Source organism: Rissa tridactyla, chromosome 5 (assembly GCF_028500815.1).
Source record: "Rissa tridactyla isolate bRisTri1 chromosome 5, bRisTri1.patW.cur.20221130, whole genome shotgun sequence".
NCBI lineage: Eukaryota > Metazoa > Chordata > Aves > Charadriiformes > Laridae > Rissa > Rissa tridactyla.
Genome location: NC_071470.1, coordinates 14,997,023 through 15,018,538, shown reverse-complemented (window position 1 = coordinate 15,018,538; position 21,516 = coordinate 14,997,023). Strand labels below are relative to the sequence as shown.

General features: G+C 40.6%; 1 protein-coding gene across 5 annotated transcripts in view; it reads right to left on the bottom strand.

Moving 5' to 3' along the window:
• Nucleotides 1-19,711, bottom strand: part of ATP8A1 (ATPase phospholipid transporting 8A1) — a 127,505-nt gene extending 107,794 nt beyond the window's left edge. For 4 of the 5 annotated variants that reach the window (XM_054202209.1, XM_054202211.1, XM_054202210.1 and 1 more), the window contains exons 1-4: nucleotides 19,450-19,711; nucleotides 7,387-7,501; nucleotides 5,260-5,359; nucleotides 2,832-2,930 (exon numbers count right to left, since the gene is read on the bottom strand). In XM_054202209.1, coding sequence (XP_054058184.1) covers nucleotides 2,832-2,930; nucleotides 5,260-5,359; nucleotides 7,387-7,501; nucleotides 19,450-19,498 — 363 coding nt within the window. In that variant the 5' untranslated portion in view covers nucleotides 19,499-19,711. Of the gene's footprint in view, nucleotides 1-2,831; nucleotides 2,931-5,259; nucleotides 5,360-7,386; nucleotides 7,502-19,449 lie in introns of those variants that run through there. The other variant, XM_054202213.1, reaches the window with a different exon arrangement.
• Between the last annotated feature and the right edge of the window lie 1,805 nt (nucleotides 19,712-21,516).

The window sequence follows — 21,516 nt, the reverse complement described above, 5'->3', positions numbered from 1 at the left end:
AAAAAGCACAGCTGTCAGAGTCAGCCAAATATTCCTGCAGGATATAACCAACAGGCAACATTAGATTTCATACCTGTTTGACTACAAAACTAAAGCAAATTGTTTTGTTTGGACTATAGTCTGTGAAACTCAGCTGTGCAAGTGAGAAATTGATGAAGTTACCATCAGCTATATACACATATATATACACATATACACACAGAGCCTTTAAATTAGCAGCTAAATTCTCCCAATCAGCTCCTTCACCTCATTCAGTTTCAAAAAATTACAGCAGGAATTAACTACACGCTGAGGCAATGGAAATTTAACAGAAAGAAAAATAGTATTTGAATTGCCTTTAGATACTTGTGTAGTATATTTGGAAATGTGAACTTTATTGTTATAGCTGATACATGCAAAAACCACCTAAACCTGTTCTCTGTTTCCTCCCCATGTCAAACTGTACACTTCAAGTTGCAAAAGGCAAATGGTACAAACAAATGACATAAAAGTAAGGTGACTGGATAATTTTAAAAAGGACACTTTGTACAGTAGCAGCAACCTCAGTTTTATATTTGCCTAGACACTGACAGATGGTGTAAGTCTGTAAGCATTAACAGCAGAACTGTTAAAAATATCTGAAAGAACATGAATTGATTTTATGGTTTTTTTTTTAAAAGGGATTTTGTTTCTGTAAGGAGAAAGCAACAAAGACATGTAAGAAGAAGGTGACTATTGGGAAGTAAATACTAGAAATGCAAAATAGAACAAAAACATTTAACGGAAACACCGTTGTCTCTTTCAGGACCACTCAACTCTGTGGCCCAGGAGCCTCGTACACCCCAGAGGTACAATATATGTCACTACCATCCATCCACAGAGGTAACTGAGGAGATTGAGTTAACTGTATCGGCAGGAAAGGCCGCATGTGCCCAGCCACCCTCCATTTCAGAGCTTCTTTGCAGCTCACCACTCTTCCTCTTGATCATGTTTCTGCATATACATTGTAATTCTGCTCAAATATAGTAAATCTGATGTTCCCAGAAAGCCACCTATTTGTGTGCAGGGCAAGACTATACTACCTGCAACACTTTCCAAAAATCAAGAGAACAGCCCACAACATCAAAACCCAGGAACGCTACTCCTCTAGTGGACAAGGCACTCTGCCATATGATGATGCATCTAACTTCTTGTCCTCAAAATAAAATGTCTGCAGAACTAAAAGAGAACAAGAGAGGATTAAGAAATTCTTGGCATCCAGAGTAATTTGGTAAAGCATCAAGACTAATCCCTTAGATACAAAAAACATCATCTAAAGCTAAATGACTCAATGATGTTATGCAAATTAAATAGCCAGGTTCTCCAACAGCAGGCAGGAAGGTACTCTGAAAACTCCAACATCTTTTGTATGAAGTAAAACAGAGCCTGAAATTCCCTTCCCTAGACACAGAATAGAAGAAGCCAGAATGGACCCTACCCACAAAACAGAAGAAGGCAGAACGGACACGTTGGTTATGACAATATCACAGCTCTAAGTTTTCATTCAATGCAAGAAGGAAGCAAAAGCATCACTACCACAAACACCAACTGGAGAGAGCCAAGGAAAGCCTGGCGTAGGTGGGGGCGCCTGCCTAACAAGGTCAAGTGTTTCATGGGCATTCCTGGCCATCAGACATCAGCAGATCACAATTAGCACCAAGACACGAAAGACTAACAATAAATTACACCGGGCTGGAGCAACTGGGAAGAGTGAAAAAGGCCTATTCCCCTTGCTGTCTACAAAACTGTGCCAAGTCACAACACTGAAAACAAGGATTTTATGCATGTGACTTTAGAAATAAAGGGATGCATCACATGTATGGACCTGGATTTGACAACTGGAAAAAATCCATTTTTAAAACTTTAAAAATGGCACATTAGTGACCTGTACTCATTCATCTCAAATGTACTACACCAAATAGATTACTATTCTAAACATACTGAAAGCGTCACGTTATAATTCCAGTAAGAGGTTAAAAGACACTTTTTAGAAAGGTCCAGGAATTATTTGGTCATGAAACAAAAATCCATCCAGTTTCAGGTCTGGAGGACAAGTGAAGATGCTGGAGACTATGCAGCCTCGTAGATCTGCAACTCTGAGTTCCTGAGGGCTTATCTATTTTTCTTGAAAGGCACCTCAAATAAAGATGTAAAAATAAAAAGGATTACGGGAAGATTTTTTTTTAATCCTACCTTCTTCATGGACTGGACTAAAGCCAGAAGTTCTCACAACTTTTCTGTAAAATGTTAGTCTAGTATCTCATTCACAAATTGATCTTAAATCCAGCTTACAAGTATAATTATTGGGAGTAAAGGACTCTGCTCTGCTCATGCAAGAAGAAAAAAAAATTTTCTAACCAAATAAATATTTAAAGGTTATTTGGTTTTAAAACCAGATTTCACCTGAGATGAACTCAATAGTTTCCAATGTTCTTTTAGCAGAGCCCTTGCTTGAGAAAACTAGCAATGCTCTCGACTTGACTGGGTTCTGTGGAGTCTTTGGGTCCAGTTCACACTTTAGAAATATGCTTGTACTTCATTAATGAGAAGTGTTTTCCCAGGAAAAATCTACATAATAAACACAACACTCAGTGTTTTACTGTGTTATTGTTACTTACATATATAGTAAACACACTTTCAAATCATAACATCATATCCTAAAGATTTCATCTTCTGAAGTAAGCAGCTTTAGAAGCTTTCAAGAGATCCAGAAGGCAAAAATGGTTCAACACAGAATTATTCAACAAATTTTTGTAATACAATCTATGAAAAATTTAAAAGCTATTTACAAAATATGGCTGTTAAATACTTACAATATCCTCTATTATCTCCTTCACTGCAGCTACAGCTAAAATAAATAAGAGAGGGACCAATGTTGTGTAACGGCCTGTTGGTGATACATCTGGTATTTGCTATTAAAAGAAAAAAAAAATATTTGTTTGCATTATTGGTTGAAAAACATATTTTTAATACAAGAAGCAGTACTTCCTGTGCAAATACAGACAAGGCAACTGGATTCACATTTTAGACATGGCGATGATTATTTCCAAGAGAGGGTTATCATCTTCAATTCAAAAGAAGCTGATAGAATAAAACAACAATTTTAAATAGCACAGTATTCAGAGGAGTTACTTTCAGAGGTTTCAGTGTCTGCAGCACACTCACCTTTATTTTCCTGTTTCAAATTAAATAAAATACATATTTATAAAATACAATTAATTTTTTCAGTTTAGATTTTTGTTAGAGTGGACACAAGTCCAAAGTATTTTTACTTCCTTACAGTTTTAATCTCTAAAACATATTTTGTATCACACTAGTTACTAACTGACAAATTTCAAATAGCTGCTTTCTGCCAGACTATTGTAAGAAACCCATTTTTGGTAAGCAGGTATGGACACAGATGATGCAAGTTAATGACAACATTGATAGGTCAGAGGATTGCTGCCTTACAATAGGCAATGCAGCCCATATGACTACAACGATACCTTTGCAAGAAAAGAATACACTAGTAAGTAATGCCTCAGTGTGGTTAGAAAACATCCTCAATTCATCATAAAATGCTTTGAAAAACAGCCAATGTTATTTATGTATTATGCACATTTCTTTTTGCTACCACCACATTGTGCATCTGAAAGAAAACAGGATGTTATACGTACGCATGCGGTTTCTTGGAGTAAGACCAATATAGATCTATTTTCCAGGTTACTCTAGACCACATTTTTCAAGCAATTACATGGAAAGCAGGCAGAAAGTTACTGCTGGGCAAGTGCCTATGTGTTGGCTACAAGGGAAAGGCATCTATCACTTCTTGAGCTCTTCCTACCCTTTAATTTCTATATGTATGCCCAAACTCCCCCATTCCAATTACACGTTATTTTCCAGGCGAAATACGAAAGCAAAAGGAGCAGCAGCCCATACTCTGGTTCCGCTACCCCGTATTTCTTACTCCTGCCAGTGCAGTCTCACTGATAGCCTGATAGTAGATGGTGAGCTTGTAAGTCCTAACATCCCACTTCCTAACATCCCAAACACCTACCTGCCAGCCTCTCACGCAGTCATGCCAAGCCTCAAACAACTTCTGAAGCCTCATATTCTGTGTTGCTAACTTGATGTGCACAGTGGCACCACAGGAAACACTGCTGGACCACTGGATTAGGCTAAGATGCCAAACAGGGTCAAAAGGATGCTTATTTAGAAGCCAAGGTTTGCAGGCAGACAACCTAGTGAAATCCTGAACTTCAGATTTTCTCCTCCCCTAGAAAACGGTGCAAGCTACCTGGACAGATGTATCCTAAGAAACTGCTCCAAGCGCTTACAGAAGCGGCAAAGAAACCTGAATAAGTACAGAGGCATCAACTTTCACTTGCTGAAACATCTGAAGTGAGGGAGAAAAAAGTACACATGGCAGTATATACGCCATTATTTTAGCAATTTTTTTGTGGTATGTCAATTCCTAACACAATGACCTCTACAACATTCTAAAACATGCACTAGAAATTTTGCAGAAAATGTGTGTTTATCAAATATGATTAGAATATAGAACTAGCCAATGGTAATTATCACAGCACTTGCCCACAGTTAAATTTTCATTCATCATCAGCTACTGCGTTCATAGAATAGTATACAAAACGCCACAATCTACTTTATCGACTTGAACTACTGCAAAATTAAAATATTTTGATGTATCTGCAAAACATTATGTACTTCTTCAAAAGAGTCTCAGTAAGCTGGGTCAGGAATAGCCCTTTACAAACATACTGAACAAAGCTACAGTGGTGGTATAGAAAAGATTGTGTGCTTTCTTCCAAACCAGCACAGTTAACCAGCTGGGATATGGGAAATAGCTGCTGAAGTACTGGACCCCACTGCTGTTTTTCTTCATCTAGCCTCAACTTCAATTGTTACCAGCTTCACTCTAAGAATACAGGTTTTTAGACAGTACCCTCCATTACGAGAAATGGGATTTTCCTGTCACAACAGTCTTTTTCACCTGACAGTATTTTAGCTATACTAAACCAGTTTTACAGAAAAATCTTTGTGTGTATTGTGTTATCTCCAAGGAGTAAAACACACAAAACCACACATTTATTAAAGGTACATTTACACAATTCAGCTATTCTGTGAGGCTAACGAGCTCACAAAGAACGGTACATCAAACTCAGTGTCTCTACAAAACATCGCCTATGGTGTAAATGTGCTCTCAACAAGTTTCAAATGTTAGCATCTTATTGTTGATCTTACCTGAAGTAATGCAATAAAAAGAAAAAATGCATTAGCAGCTCTTCTGAACTGGGAATAAAGGAACCTTGGCAGGAATGTGATTATGTTGTACTTTGCAGTGCTGAGAGAGAGAGAGAAAAACATGCATATTACAGTTTGAAAAATTCTTCAAATGTATTCCTTCCCTCTCAGTTACACAAGCTTTGAAATAAAACGGAACCTTTTGCGATTTCTGTGCTAGCAAACACATTTGTTTTGGCTAAAAGAGAAACTGAAAGACTTCTACAGAGAGAGTCCTGCAGGCGTCCATAAACCGGTTAAGCCAGGGAAGCACCTGCCACCTATGGAGATTGTCGCAAGCTTCATGTTGAGCCAAGAAGATCCCTTGTCATCTCTGCCTGCTCTGTGGGAAGTAGTCAAGTTCTGCTGCCACTCAGTTACAGGCAATGAGGGGAAGTGGTGAAAAGCTGGCCCAGGTTGCCCAGAGAGGTGGTAGATGCCCCATCCGTGGAAACCTTCAAGGTCAGGTTGGATGAGACTCTGAGCAACCTGATCTAGTTGAAGATGTCCCTGCTCACTGCAGGGGGTTGGCCTAGATGAACTTTAAAGGTCCCTTCCAACCCAAACTATTCTATGATTCTAAGAAAAAAAAAAAAAAAAGAGAAGGTAGCAGGCCGGTGGTTGTGCCACTGCTGAGGACGCAGGTAAGGCAGGCTCCAGTACCCTACCCCACCAGCCATGGCATATGCTGGGCAGGTAACTCTGTGCAATGGCTCCTGTTCAGACAAAATTCCTGGGGAAAGAGGTGTAACAAGCATAATGAGAAGGGTGCTAAATCAGGACCGAGGAGCTGTGGAGCTTCTGCATCAAGTATGAGTTTGCAGAATTCAGTGTAAAAAAAAAAATGTAACAACAGGATCAGCTAAATTTAAATGGTGCATTTAAGAAATGATTAAAATTACAAAACTCTGTTAAGAGAGAAAAAAACCCTATACTCTTCACTGAATGTAAAGTTCACTTTTTTAAAAACTGATAAGTACTGGATATTAAGTGTAGTTTTACTAAGGCTGAAAGAACAGAATACAGTTTCACGGAATCACGGAATCTTCAGAGTTGGAAGGGACCTCTAGAGATCATCTAGTCCAACCCCCCTGCTAGAGCAGTTTATCCTAGTGTAATAAGCTCTGCTAAGCCATCATCACAAAATGTTTGAGCTCCCAGCTCTTTGACAGCCTTACATTTATTTAAAAACAGACTGTTACCATCTAAGGTCCTAGTAACAGTAACACTGAAAATAATCATGCCAAAAACTTAAAAACTAAAGACTTGTAAGAATATTTAAACTGGTTTTAAAGTCAATAATATTTAATTTAACTTAGCATAAAACAGTTGATTTAAAGGTGCAATTAATATATTCTGCAAAAAGTTCAGCACTGTCAAGAAACAAAGGGAAAGACAGAAAAGGCAAGTCACGTACATGAACCAAAAGCATTATAAAACACCAAGTCCACGAAAAGAAAAAGCCCACCACGTTATTTTCACTTGGGACAGGGATATCTTTGCATTCATTTACTTTGAATTTTAACATCAGAACTGAGGGCGTTTTCAGATCGAAATATACATTATTTATGAGTATTCAGTGCATTACTTAAAATTCAGTAAAAACAAACAAAACCCCACAACATAAACCATCAGCAGAGTCCTAAAGCTTGAACTTGAAATTCAAAACTAGTTTCATAAGCCACCACAGCATCTTTGAAGCTGGTTGACTGAAAAAGACAGTTTCCAAAGCACAATGTCAAGCTCAAGAGAAGTGCACCTACATTGGCATCCAGCTACCAGAAACATATTCAAAGGTGACCGATGAACTGAACTGAAAGCTGAAGAACAAATCCATACTCCAGGGATATGCTGATGGTGCAGCTGTAAAGGCAATCCTTTCCCACCCCAATCTTAAAAAATTGGAAGGTCAGGTTGTAAACAACGCAGCTGTGCTGCCCACGCTGGTCTGCTGCACTCCCCCCTCCAGAGTCTGAAACTGTAACCAGTGGTCAGAGGAAGTGGCAGAAGCAGAATGCACAGAGTCTTCCTTCATTTTTGCTATGCAACATTCTGAAATTCAGTATTAACAAAAACACTAATTAATACCTGACATGATTATTGCAGAATTTAGTTAGCTGGGGCTGATTGATGAATATAGTTCTCAGTTCCTCTTGATCAGCTAGAGAAGTTTTCTCTGAAACATCATCTGTCTTCTCATAGCCTGTAAAAACATAGCGTGATTTTCCATATAAATAGGTTTATATACACAAGATTCAAGGCACTTTATGAGAAGAAAATACTTCTATTGTGAATGTGAACTAAATGCATTTGCTTTTCTCACAATAACAAGTAATGATCATTTAAAAACAAAAAAGTTTCAACCTTTTGAATCATTTTAATTAGATATGAGGATAAAAGGTATATAGTCAATATGCTTTGTGTATATGATATGGAATAATAACTGTAAAATCTGCTGAATTCATAAGTACACCTAAATAGCTTGTGTCACTTCATGGCAATATGAACTATAGTCTATTAATGCATCTGGTCTGAATCCAGAAGTGAGAATACAATAATAAATTTCTATCTCTCCCAGCTGAGTGATCTTGAGTTAAAAACCTGCAGAATTCTTGAAATCACTTCCAGTACTGAGGTAAATATTTTAAAAGAAAGACATCACAAGAAATATACAACACTAACGTAAGAAAAAAGCAAGAAATTCAAGAATATACCAGTAATACCAGGTAACGTGTAATAAAAAATGTAGCTATATGACAAATACGCATTACAAATGCCGAAGATTGTACAGAGTGTACAGAGTATTGTACAGAGATCATTCACCAGATCATTTTCAAGTTTTCCGTGTAAAACTTAACATTGGTCACTGCTGAATTCATAGGAAAGTCAAATATTTAAAGGGAAATTTACTGTAACCTTTATACAATTCATTTCCTGCACTGTATCTGTCCAAAATACACATAACACACTTCCCCCTTTCTGCTTCTTTTAAACTAGTGTTACACACATGCACACATCCTATAGTAGTGTTACAAGAGTTTGCAAAAAGAACACATAAATAGGTAAATTTCTTAAAAAAACTCTGTGAAAATTTAACCATTAATCTCAACGGTAGAAAATGTGTTTACCAAGAGGATGTCTGAACAATGAAATTAAATACACAAAGCATGTGTCTAGTACAGCTACCTTAAATCAAAATGACTAATTCTATATTTTTGCACAAATCACCTCTTCTCAGAAATACTCATAGAAAATTCATTGTCACAATTAAAACTAAGCAAACACAGGAAACCAATGAAAGTTACCCTACAGTGAGATCGATGATATTCTTCCAGTCCTCAGGAACCCTGCCAGACCGCTATGACCTTTCAAGGACAAGCAAGAGTGGCCTAACGGTGAGACCTGCCAACTGCCTCTGCATTCATGAATGTATCTCATCAGATCCCATGGATTTGTGTATTCCCAGTTTAAGCGTTCCCTAACCTGGTCCTTCTCCGCTGAGGTAAGTCTTTCTTGCTCCAGACCTTCCCACTGGTATCAGGAACCTGATAGTTCCTCATACCAGAACCTGTGGTTCCTGAAGGCTCATCTATCAGTAGAGACCAAAGTTGAGAAGGCTCCAAGTCCTGCATCCTCTTTGGTGTCCTTTGTCCTGCAGGTTCCCTGTTCCATTCATCAGCAGACCCATATTTTCCCCAGTCACCTTCCTCCTGCTGTTACACCTGAAGGAGAACAAGAAGGGCTTTCTACAAGCCCCTCACCAGATTAAACCCCGGGCGGGCTTTGGCTTTGCTGGGTAACCCCACCCCTCTATACTCCTCTCCAGCCATCTGTCTCTGCTTTCACCTCTTTTATGTTCCCTTGTCCCACTTGAGTTTTGTCAAGGGCTCCTTGCTAATTCATGCAGTCCTACCATGCCCTTCACTTGATTTCTTGCTCGTTGTGATGAACTCAATCTTGAGCTGGAAGGACGTGATCCTTGAAAGCCAAGGCCACTAAGCATTTGTTAGTTAATAGGATACCATTCCTTCACCTGCTACAAATTTTCTGCATGAGACCGGCCAGATTATTCCCAGAAAAGTGACATGAGTATATTCTTCGTTTGGTGTGTGCTTAACTTGAAATGGTATTATTAGAGTTACTGACGTTCCCAGCATCTGCCTCCACTAGTCAGTGAAAGCTGAGCTTTGTGTCTATTCTTCTATACGAGGAATCTTGTACCAACCTGCATCATGACTTTCATCTGTAAAAGGGGATACCAATGTATTCTTCTCTCTCAAGACTTTTCACTAACATTTTGTCAACCACTCAGCCATTACCAACAGGCCTAAGAAGTCTATTCAGGATGGAGCTTGTAAAGTAAACACAGGTAGGGCATAAATCAATCACCAAAAAGCTTTAAAATAATGGATAATAATAATCTGGGTGTGTATAGCTGCTTGTTAAATAAACACGGATCATTCTGTATGCCAAATGAAAAAGTTACATAGAAAAAAAACTATGTTAAAATGCAACTGAATACAGCAGAATGTATATGCATGTCAAAGATAACTAAGGCTGTACATGAATCTTTACAAACAGGTTATGCAAAATCAAAGTCATCCTCCAGTCCACTGGCCTACTACATAGCCTCTTACCTATTATATGCAGAACATATATTTCAGACACTACCATGCAAGGTCAAGTCTCCACACATTGTGCAAAGACTCAGCAGAAACTTGTAATTTCATGCCATTTGCTGTTCAGAATTCACAGATTCCATTACTATGCAGGAAATCACCACTACTACATTCATCCACTGCAATTTCTCTATTCCTTTCCTTCCAACTTGCTCAATGAAAGGCACACATCCAACACACTTCTATTAAAACTTCAGTACGTATCTCAAGACAACCCTTCAGAGGAAGGGCAGCCTAAGACTGGGACCATCTGAACAAGCATCCACACAATACTCCTCAACTCAAGAAACTACATGGCGCAGGTCACAGACTAAGCATCCTATTTCCTGTTCTTGTTGCTACCTCTCCTTGGAGTAACAACCATCATACAACTGGCTATGCACAACCTCCAGTACAGAACTCCATAAACATATATCCCTATAGCACAACTGGATATAGGAAGACTAGTTTTCCAGTCAAGCCATAAATGCACATCCAGTCACGTGTTTATACACCCAAATCCATCATTCCCAGTACAGGACAATTACTTTCCAGTTGCTTGATGAAGGAGCAAACACAAAATATGGCTCCTGTGAGAGCCCTCAGGTGGAAAAGCTGGAAACTATTGTGTCAAAAGTACCAACCTAGCCTGACAAAGTTCAGGAAATAAGGAAAGAGTTTGCACATTTGCAGAATGTACTACTTTAAAATTAAAGTATTCATTTAAAAACTTATGCCAGTATAAGCCTTGAATACTGACAGTGATAAAGCAAATATTAGCAGGCATTAAACACTATATATTACCTGTTTGTTAAAAAGACTAACAAACTGTAGGCACTTATTTTCATATATCAGTATTACAGCATTTATTTGTTCTCTTTAACTAAAATGACAACAAAAAGGTGCTGAGGAGCTTCGTAAACATTCACTGCCCCACTTCCTACTACCTTGAATTCACTTTTTTCAATTTTCACTTAAAAAGCAATCTTAGGAGTTAAGTTCTGAGCCTCACACATAGCCCTTCATACTTTGCAGCTTCAGAAGAGACATCCCTCCTGCCCTAGATGCATTATACTATACTGATGCTTTAAAGGTTACGCATGTCCCACCTCCCTGCCTAAATTTTATAATACATTCACTAGAGTATACAGACTGCTACACAAAGCTCAGTATCAAGGAGATATAATTTTTCTTCTCTGTTTGTGTGTGTTTGTCTATATGTGCATACACTTACACAAAAATACCTAAAAGCTTATGCATTACTGAAGTTATTATATAATCTGAAGTGGTAAACACGCTTAATTTAAATGACTAAAATGTTTTCCAAGCAACAAGAGACACAAAATGTTCTTTGAAATGCTCTGCTTTCATATAAGATTATCAGAAAGAATGTAAATAAAAAAAAAAAGAGACACTGAAATTTTAATTCAGCATTTGATATAGAGCTTCCACATCCTATCCTCCCATGCTGCCATTTCTTTAAACGTCCATATACCGCCCTTTGCAACACCATTACATCTTGCTCGCATCCCCTACACAAGAACTTCAGTGAAGAGTCAGCACACCTGAGTTTCAACTCCTCTGCAGCTATGCGTCTATCCTGGTCAGCTGCCTAATGCCTCCCCAGAAATTGGGCACACTCTTCTTGCCAGGTAGCTGCTGGTTTTCAGAACTGCCTGAGGTCAAAGAGGACTCTGCTGCACAGCTGCAAGGCAAGCCAAAGCTCAGGCACCATTTCTGGGCACTCAGCATGCCAAATGTCATCAGGGACACTAAACACCTGCATATGGGACAGGCCTTCCCTACAACAATTTTTTTTTTTTTTAAAGTCAATACATTATGTTTTACAAGTGAAATTTTCCACTAATTTGTCAGATACAGGACAGTATGTTCATAGGTACCGTGTTGAGCATGACTGGGAGTTCCCCACATGATGCATTCACTAGAATTGCAACTAAAAATTATCTATCACATTCCCAGGGTTTGTTTGTATTTCGCATCTTCAGAAAACTATCATAAAGCATTTCTAATTTCTGCCATGTCTCGCCCACACTCATCTAGCATAAACAGATTAAATCATCAAAAGATTTATTTTAGTAATTTTTTTCAAATACAATGTGAAAGGAAATCTTCATCCTATTTTATTTACCTAAGGGGAATAAAGAATTTGACAACAACTGGTTGGCACTCAGACGGCCCAAAATAATGCCAGGAACTAAAATTAAAAAGGAATATGCTTTTCAACAAGTAAGGATGTTAAAGTTATGGTAGTTCATATGTTCGTTTGAAATGTCTACCAATTTACAGTGAAGAGGACAGAAATAAAGGCTGCATATTAGTCCCATTATTACAATCCCTGATGAAATCTGTCACCTTACAGGAAATCATGTCTAAGACACATATCATTTCAACTATTCACTTTCAAACATGAAGTAGGACTTCTATCAAACTACACTCACACACCTGAGCCTAACTGCATTACATCACCCCCCAACTTTTAAGAGCTACCCTTCCATGAAATTTTAAAAGCCCAAACTATAAGCTTGAGCTTAACTGCTGACTAACCTCACGTTTCAGTGCAGCAGGTCTACATAAAAGCTCACCACTTTGGAGACAAAAAAAAAAAAAAGCGCGCTACTAAGTGCTATACTTCTTCCTTCAGAAGTGAGGATCCGTTGGCATTAAACCAATTTGTATGAACTCAGCCGATTAAACAAATAAGCAGAGGCCAGCCTGCCATAAAAACATTGTCTACAAGTAACCGCAAGAACAAATAAAGCATACCCATACTTAATGGAAGAGAAATTTCACCAGATCATCTCTTGCTGAAAGTAGCTACATTTTTGATAAAGGTGTGTTTGAAAAGGATGCATTTAACATACGCTAGGAATTAAAGAGAGTTGGTTGCCCTTCTGTAACCCATTAGAAGGTTCCAAGACAACAGAAGAGTATTGACCTAAACATTCAGAAAGTTGACTAAGAAAAAAATATAAAAACCTAAAGTACAGAATTCAGAAATGAAGAATAAAACCTATTCTTCATGCACAGACAATAACAAAGCATCAGCTATTACAAAATTCTGATTATGAAAAATCAGTGTAAAGAATAAAAGTAAGAACTTAAGATGAAGCAATCATTCTAATCTCTTTTTTTTTTTTTTTTTTTAAAGTGTAGTCATTGCTGCGTTGCAGGTATTAAACTGATAGTGACCTAACTTGCTTCTTGTTTGTTCATTGCACTAAGCTATCAGAAATGCATTATTCCAGGGCTTAGAATTAAAAGTAGAATCACTCTTTTTGGCCTAAAGGCCACAACAATTTAAGGTCACAGCAAATTCTGAAGTACTACTTAGTCATAATTTTGAAGTCTTATATTTAGCAAGAGTAAAACAGCACTTATCACATTTCAAACAGGAATCATAGAATCTTCATGGTTGGAAAGGACCTTTGAGATCATTGAGTCCAACCATACACACACAAAAAAACCTGCTACAATCTCTGCCACTAGAGCATGCCCTGAAGTGCCACATCTAGATGTTTCGTAAATACCTCTAGGGATGGTGACTCAACCACCTCCCTGGGCAGGCTGTTCCACTGCCTGACCACTCTTTCAGTAAAGTAATTCTTCCTAATATCTAATCTAAACCTCCCCTGCTGCAGCTTAAGACCATTTCCTCTGGTCCTGTCATTATTCACCTGGAACTGTGATGCTGTACTAATAAGACCTGTCATTCAGAAAGAAAAACAAATATATTCCAAGACTCTTCTTCCTCTGCTGTTGCCTGCAAAACTGCTGATATTTAACTGGAGTTGAGCTGATATTTAACCACAGCTGAATTATCAAACAGATTCTATGACGTACATTCTTCCATGCCCCCACTGACAGAAAAGCATCTGACTTGAAAAAAAAAGTTTAAAGTCAGCACTTTAAAAAGAATAATAAGAAATGTCAACACATCATACTATGACAATTTATTATGCAGAAATGGCAAGCTTCAAAACTAATTTCCTCTTAATACTCAGAATCACACTTTCTGATAATATATTTTGATTATTTTATTATTTTATGTCACTGCAGGGCCCAAACCAATAAAAATGTGCTTCAATATCAAAAGGAATGTAACTAGTACCCTAATCAAAAAGCTCATTTACAAAGCTGTTGCATAAACTAGAACGACTGTACATAATATTTTTGTTCTGCGCTCTGAAAGTTATTTGCTAGCAGAACACAGAATCTGGAAATTATTGATTGATAAGCACAGAACACCACGAATTTCATTCAAAGTCACTCAATAAATAACGGAGGTTTTGATTCAGGATTTCCTTCAATCTGTTCAAAATTAAAGAATGGAAGTTAAGTTATATGCAAGCGTGGGAAATGGCAAGAAGAGATTCTAAACAGAATTGCTGCGAATTCTGAAAGTATGGAAACTGGGTAGTTTGTTCCCATGGTACAAGCTATACCCAAAAAAAAAGTTCATAGAAAAATGTGTATTTTGCATAGAATACTTGTTTTCAGTATGCAGCAAAAATAGTATCTTCATCAACAACAAAGCCCAAATAAATAACCAATGAAACAAACCAACAAAAAAAGCCCCCAACCAACCAGCTTGAGCTTTCTCCAACAAGAAAATCCATTGAAGACCATATTTTATTTCCAAGAATAAATTTGGAAGAAGCAACTCTGTTTCAACACACAATATTTGCAGGGACTCTTCCTAATCCTGTTTTGATAATAAATTTTCTAAATTAGTAAAACACCACCAATAAATTCTAAAAAGTAAGCATTGCCCAAATATTTTTCATATATCCAAATTTTCCTTTAGGTAGGGTAGTTGAACAGTTTCAGTTTCCATTCCTTAAACTAGTCTCATTTTCATTACAAGAAATTAACAAAGGTAAATACAAATAGAGTGTGACATGGAAAGAAAACCATCTCAAATCACCAGAAGGATTTTAATTAACTTCCCTTAATCATTAAAAAGTTAATTTTCAAAGTACAGCACTCAAAAGCTTTGAAAGCTGGTGCTGTAGCCAAGAACATCTCACATGAGTAAGTCTGCTAGCTCACATTCCCAAAGAACACCGCACAGTTCAGAGGGTGTCATTATGAAACAGAAAGTCCCTTCAGAGGTATTTGTTATAAGGCTATGACACACCTTTGATGAGAGAACAGGCACTGGGAACCTGACCCGTCAGTCTGTCCTTCTGAGGACTCAGGGCACAGAAGGGAATTGTAATGACCTGCTTGAACCTGCCGGTACCACAGAGATGGCCAAGCCTGTGCTAGAATTAGATCAAGTTTTTTCACGTTGCAAAGCACTGGGATCTCAGTCTGCAAAACAGACTTGGCAGAAAAAACCCAACAGACACAAGTCACCATAATGAGCACTACATCTGGTAAAATGCTATACAGTCCTATAGAACATGAGTAGAAACACCCAAGGATATATTCGGCATTACAGAAACAGACAGTCCACTGAAGGCAATCTGATGACTACTACAGAATTTCAAAATACTGTCCCTCTTCATATGAAAGTAATCTCATCTTTTGCACAACTTCGGCTTCACCTAAGTTTTCATACAGGCATTAAGCTCCAATAATACAAAGAACTAGTTATTACCTACTTGTTGTTGGTAGACAGCACCATGGCACCTCAAACTTCTACCCTTTCTCAACGATATAATATAGTTGACTAAACTCCACCAATATACGGATGAAAATCATTAATGCTTCAATCTTCAGAGAACCTTAATAAGAACTGCCAACCACAATTCTACTCTTACAGAGTCTCTCAAAAGAAGTAACATGCTTTGAATTATTACATTTTATATGATTTAATAAATGCATATATTAACTGTGCAGCTATATATAGCTAAAATAACCAGAGTTAATTACTGTATTTAATAAAGCTAGATGTAGGCTACACTACTCAAAGATTCCCCACGTGTTTTGCAATTGCAGAATACACGACACCGATGCTATTTCCACAGCACCAAATGTCTGATGCCCAGGTACAATGCTGAGTTAAGATTACTGGTGGTGAAAACACATGTAGCAATTTCCTAAATTCATTTAGGAGGCCAGATCTTCCATGCCTTGAACAAGACTTCATTGATACACATACCACTTTAGAACTGCAGCATTTCCTAGGCTTATGGTGAAATGCAGGTGTTCTTCTATGCAACAGGAACAATAGGCACAAAAATCTATTAAATAAAGGTTATAAGCGTGCCTGGTTATCTTTTATCAGACATGAGGAGCACAAGAACCTGCAGAGGTTTGGAAGAATGCCACAAAAATAGTAGTTCCTTTATAACCAAATCCTTTTCTCTATGCAGGTAACATTGTCCTACAGATGTTAAAACACCCACAATTTTTATTTTGTAATAATTTACATACTGTAGTGTCAATTCTTCTGTGCAACTGTCAACCAGTTCTTGGGACTGATACATGTGTGCGTCGTTCTGACAGTTCCAACTTAGTTTATTTCATCTGAGCACAACAGTTGATTTTCTCTAATAACAGTATTACTATCCCCTCATATCAGAGAGCGCTTAGTTCTGAGACGATGTCAAGACTGTCCAGCCTGATAAGGTAGCTCATGATCCATGGAAAAGGTCTCTGAAGCAGAAATTAGTTGCTGCAGTGACAGGAGAGAAAAATGAGGTTTTAACCTCAAAGACACAATACAAAAATTCTAGAATAAGGGAAGTAATATTAAGCCTGCCTATCATATCCCTACAAGTCTTAGGCTAATCTATGGAATGGTCAATGTCATAACAGCACTTATGGGAGCTGCTGTTTGTGATTACAGTATTATCAGAGACTTCCAAAGAACGCATAGGGACCCCACCAATAACAAAAAATTCCTACTCTGCACTGTAGCTAAGACTTTGATGGAGGTCTCTGAAGGCAGTCTTATCATCACTTTGCACAAGAGCCTCCTGTGATGGACAGATGTGCTGGTATTGGCTGGGATAGAGTTAATTTCTTTCATAGTAGCTAGTATGGGGCTATGTTTTGGATTTGTCCTGGAAACACTGTTGATAATAAAGGGATGGTTTAGCTATTGCTGAGCAGTGGTTACACAGAGTCAAGGCCTCTTCTGCTCCTCACACCAGCCCACCAGGGAGTAGGCTGGGGTGGGCACAACAAGTTGGGAGGGGACACCACTGACCCCAACTGACCAAAGGGATGTTCCATACCATATGATGTCATGCTTAGCATATAAAGCTGTGGGAAGGAGGAGGAAGACGGGGACATTTGGAATGATGGCATTTGTCTTCCCAAGTAACCATTGTGCATGATGGAGCCCTGCTGTCCTGGAGATGGCTGAACACCTGCCTGCCCATGGGAAGCAGTGAATGAATTCCTTGTTCTGCTTTACTCGTGTGCATGGCTTTTGCTTTACCTGTTAAACTGCCTTTATCTCAACCCACGAATTTTCTCACTTTTGCTCTTCTGATTCTCTCCCCCATCCCACCGGGTGGGAGTGAGCAAGCAGTTGTGTGGTGCTTAGTTGCCAGCTGGTGTTACAACACCAGAGCTAGGGTTCCACAGTTCTTTTATGTCACTGTCAAATGCTAGAGATGAGACCCACATTGCAGAACTGTGGAGTTCTCTTTTTTTAGAAAATAGTAACATTTACTTACAAAGAACTGTTCAGAAATGGCAGCCACACTGTCCATACGTGTAGACTAACTAAACTTGGAAGCCATTTATCTCAAAAAGAAACAAGGAAGTAAGAGACTCATTGACATTGGTTCCATTGTGAATGAACTGAGTATAAATAAATTGAGCTGAATATAAATAAAATGAACGAGTAACTGTCACATTAAACTAAGAGTAAGAAAACAGTAACAGTTTTTAAATTATTTTTCTTTGAGTGATACTATATATAGTATGAGTCAATAACTCCACTGCTATGATAAAAACTATCACATCATTTCCCAAAAGCTAAGTTTCTTAAAAGAACTTTCATACCTATTTTCAGACCTAAAGAAAGTATTTTTCAGAAGCCTCTTAAATCCTGTATTCAACTGTTTTACAGTCATCCAACCCTGAACACTATTCAAATAAACTAGACTTTCCCCTTCCCCCCTTTTACTGCATCTGCACGTCTTAGATATTTTACCTTTAGGGAACACCACATTTGTTAATAACCATTAAGATTCCTGTAATTAGATCATTTTGAAGAGATCATCAATTTTCCCAGTTTATTTGTGCTAAGCTTGTAGTGAAAACCAACTGTCTGGAAAAGAACTGAAATTAAGCCCTGAAAACTTGGAGATTTAACTAGTACCATTATATGCATCTACTAACCACTGTGAGTATAGCAGCATGGCTGCTCTGGTTGTACATATATTTCAGAAGTGTCCCTGGAAGGATGTACCTTCTTCCTTTCTTCTTTGAAAGATACATTTTTCTCTTTCTTGGCCAGCTAACATTTCCTCGGTAAAGGCAGAGCTAGATCTCCTACAAACCTACTTTTGGGGGAAGAAGGCACGTAACATGGGAGAAACAGGAAATGAACACTGAGGTAACAGCCTACTTCCAATCTACCTTTCTTCACGCCCTTCATAGCACAAGAAAAAAAATGAAAAAAGAAAAAAGAAATCCTTTGGAAGAAGGATAGAGGGAGAAAGTTTCTACTTCCCTATATAGCCAAACAAAGCCAAAACCCAATCAACTGGATGTAATGGTTTAAGTGCAAAAACTTTCAGACAAAGGGCTAAAACCTGCATACCTGCATCATGACAGCAATATTGCAATCATTACCTAGAGCAACTGGAAATCATAAGCTGTCCCAACACCCTGATGCTTTGGTATCAACGATGTCAAACATTACTTTTGCATGCAACAAATTAATATAATTTCACTTCAGTGATTCTTTTTACAAGGCAGTTCCTGACACGCTGTTATCCGAAGGCACGCAATCCTAGCCCTTAGGCAAGAAACACCAGCACGGTCTAAAGCTTTCAGGTAGGTTCCCTATATCAGAAACCTTGATTTCTAATGACCGATGTACACTTAACATGCTACCTATGGAAGAGGCATCCTGCCTTATCTCTAGGAGGAATACCCCGGGACAAATACCCCAGGCCATGAGCCGCCGTCCGGGGCCGCGCAGCCAGGCGCACCGGGAAGAAAAAAAACAACCGCTGCCTAGGGCTCGCCGCCCCGGCGGACAACGGAGTGCCAGTCCATATGAGACAGCCCGGAGAACGACTCCGCCGCCACCAGCAACGCCATGCCCGGCCGCGCCGCCACAGCCCCACCGGGGGATGCAAGGGGCCACAGCGGAACCGGAGGCCGCGGCGACGGGCGGTCGGCGTTGCAGCAGCCGTCGCGACACCGGCTCCCGCCGCGACACCGGCCGCCCGCCGCTGCCTCCTCCTCCTCCTCCTCCTCTCCCCGCCGGCCCCTCCCGGCCAGGCGGCGCAGACCCCTCCGCGGCGGGGCGAGGCAGGGGGCCCGGGGCGGCACTTACCCTCTGCGCGGCAGCGGATCTCGGACACCGTCTTCTGTACTGCCGGCATCGCCGCCGGGCGGAGGGGGGTGTGCGGTGGCGCGGCCGCCTCTCCCCCCCCGCGCCCTACACCTGCCGCACGCCGGAGCGCGACCCGCGCCTCAGCGAGGCCGGGAGCGAGGGCGGCAGAGCTCCGCGGCGGCTCCCCCGGTACCCTGAGGCAACACGCTCGCGCCGCGGCGGCGCCTCCCTCCCCTCGCGCCGCCGCTCCTGACTGACAGCCGGGGCGCCCGCGCTCCGCGCTCGCCTTCCCCCTCCGGAACCTACCAACTCCGCCTCCCCCCGCTACCCACCCGTCCTCCTCCTCTTCGTCCCGCCGCCATCTCCCCCCGCCCCCCTGGGCTCAGCGTTGCCGGGCGGTCGCGGCGTAACCGGGCACCGGCACTATGGGCGGTTTGTGTCCCGTTTCTGAAGCAAGCGATGGCTTTCCGATGTGCGTGTCTTGTCCTCCCCCCCCCCCCCGGACAGGAGGGGAATGGAACGCGCCGAGCCCTGGGCCGCTGCCCGGCGCAAGGGGCGAGTGGGGGAAGCCCCGGGGAAAGGCCGGCCGGTGTCCGCGTCCCTGGGGACTGTGTCTGGGACGGCGGCTCAGCCTCGCCCCCCCCTCGACGGGAAGCGGTGGCGTGGGGCCGGGCGGGGCGAGATGGGTTGCTGAGGGCGGTGGGCCCCGTGCGGCGCAGGCTTGTCGGGGCGGTGCGGCCGGTGCGGCCTGGGCAGAAGAGGTGAGGGGGGCGGAGGGCGGCAGGGCGGGCGGGAAAGCCTGCAGAGCTGCCCGGCCTTGTTTATCTGCAGAGGGCACTCCTTCCGTCCTTTGGTCCCTTACACAGTTTGGCGAGGTGTACATGAAGCGAAGGGCGCGGCAGCCGTCCATCCTGAGAGGGAATGTGAAAGGTTGCTCTGAAGCCCCCCCTCAGGCGGAGGGAGGCTGGCTGCCGCTCTCTTGACAGGCAGCTTTCAAACTCTCGCCCAGCTTTTTATTTTTAATCTCTTCCCCAGTCAAGAGTACCGCAGTTTGACAGCCCTGAGTCAGTGTGAATCCAAGCTCTCCTCCTGTGTGGGCTGGTGGAAAGGAGGTCCCAGCTACAGATGCCTCAGGCTGAAGCAGCAGTGGCATTTTTACTTCCAGACTGTTAACGTGACACTTGGGTGACTGCAACAGGCTGAGCAATGTGTCTGTGTCGCGTTCTCCCTATGTCTCAGTAAAAACAGGCACAGTAAAAGCAGCATGGAGGAAGAAAATAGAAAAGGTGATAGGATTTGGAGGTAGGTCTTCTTGGCATAATTATGTTTTGCATCCATTTCAGCCAGGCATAAAACATACTGACTGCCTAGAGGACAATGGAAGTTATGAAATAGAATAAAGCTACTATTGTCCCATGAATCTTGAGAAGATTTGAGGCTGACATGTCTGCTGAAGGCCACCATTGTGTCCTCCAGAAAGTACATAACAGTCAGATTATGGATGTGTGATTACTGCTGATTTTACAAAGCATACATACGTGCATGAGAAAATAAGATATATATAGTCTTTCTTAATAGCAACAGTCAGTCTTTCTGTTTGATAAAATCATACACATTTAATCTGTAAATTGATCAAGCAGCACTTCATCCATGGAGAAAATTGAACCAAGAATTTCTTTTTCTTAAATTCTGAGCTCAGATACCAGCAAAGAGGAATACTTTGCTTCACAGAAGACTGCATTGGGAAATAAATGCACTTCTTTTTTTTTTAAAGCCATGGGCCAGAAAGCCTGCTGGAGCCTCCCCTTCAAAAGAGAATGCTCTTCTGCATCATCCTATGCAGCAATCTGTGTGGGTTGTTTGTGTTTTTGGTTTTTTTGGTTTTTTTTTTTCTGAACCAGAAACAAAGATTGTAGAAAGATCTCTCTTCATGGTTTTTTACTGGAAAAACAAAATGCCTGGAGAGAACATGCACTGCTCATCCAGTTTTAAGAAATACTCAGTATAGATCAGTCAGCCGTGGGTGGAGGCTTGGCCAATGCAAGTTACTTTCTGTAAGAAACAGCT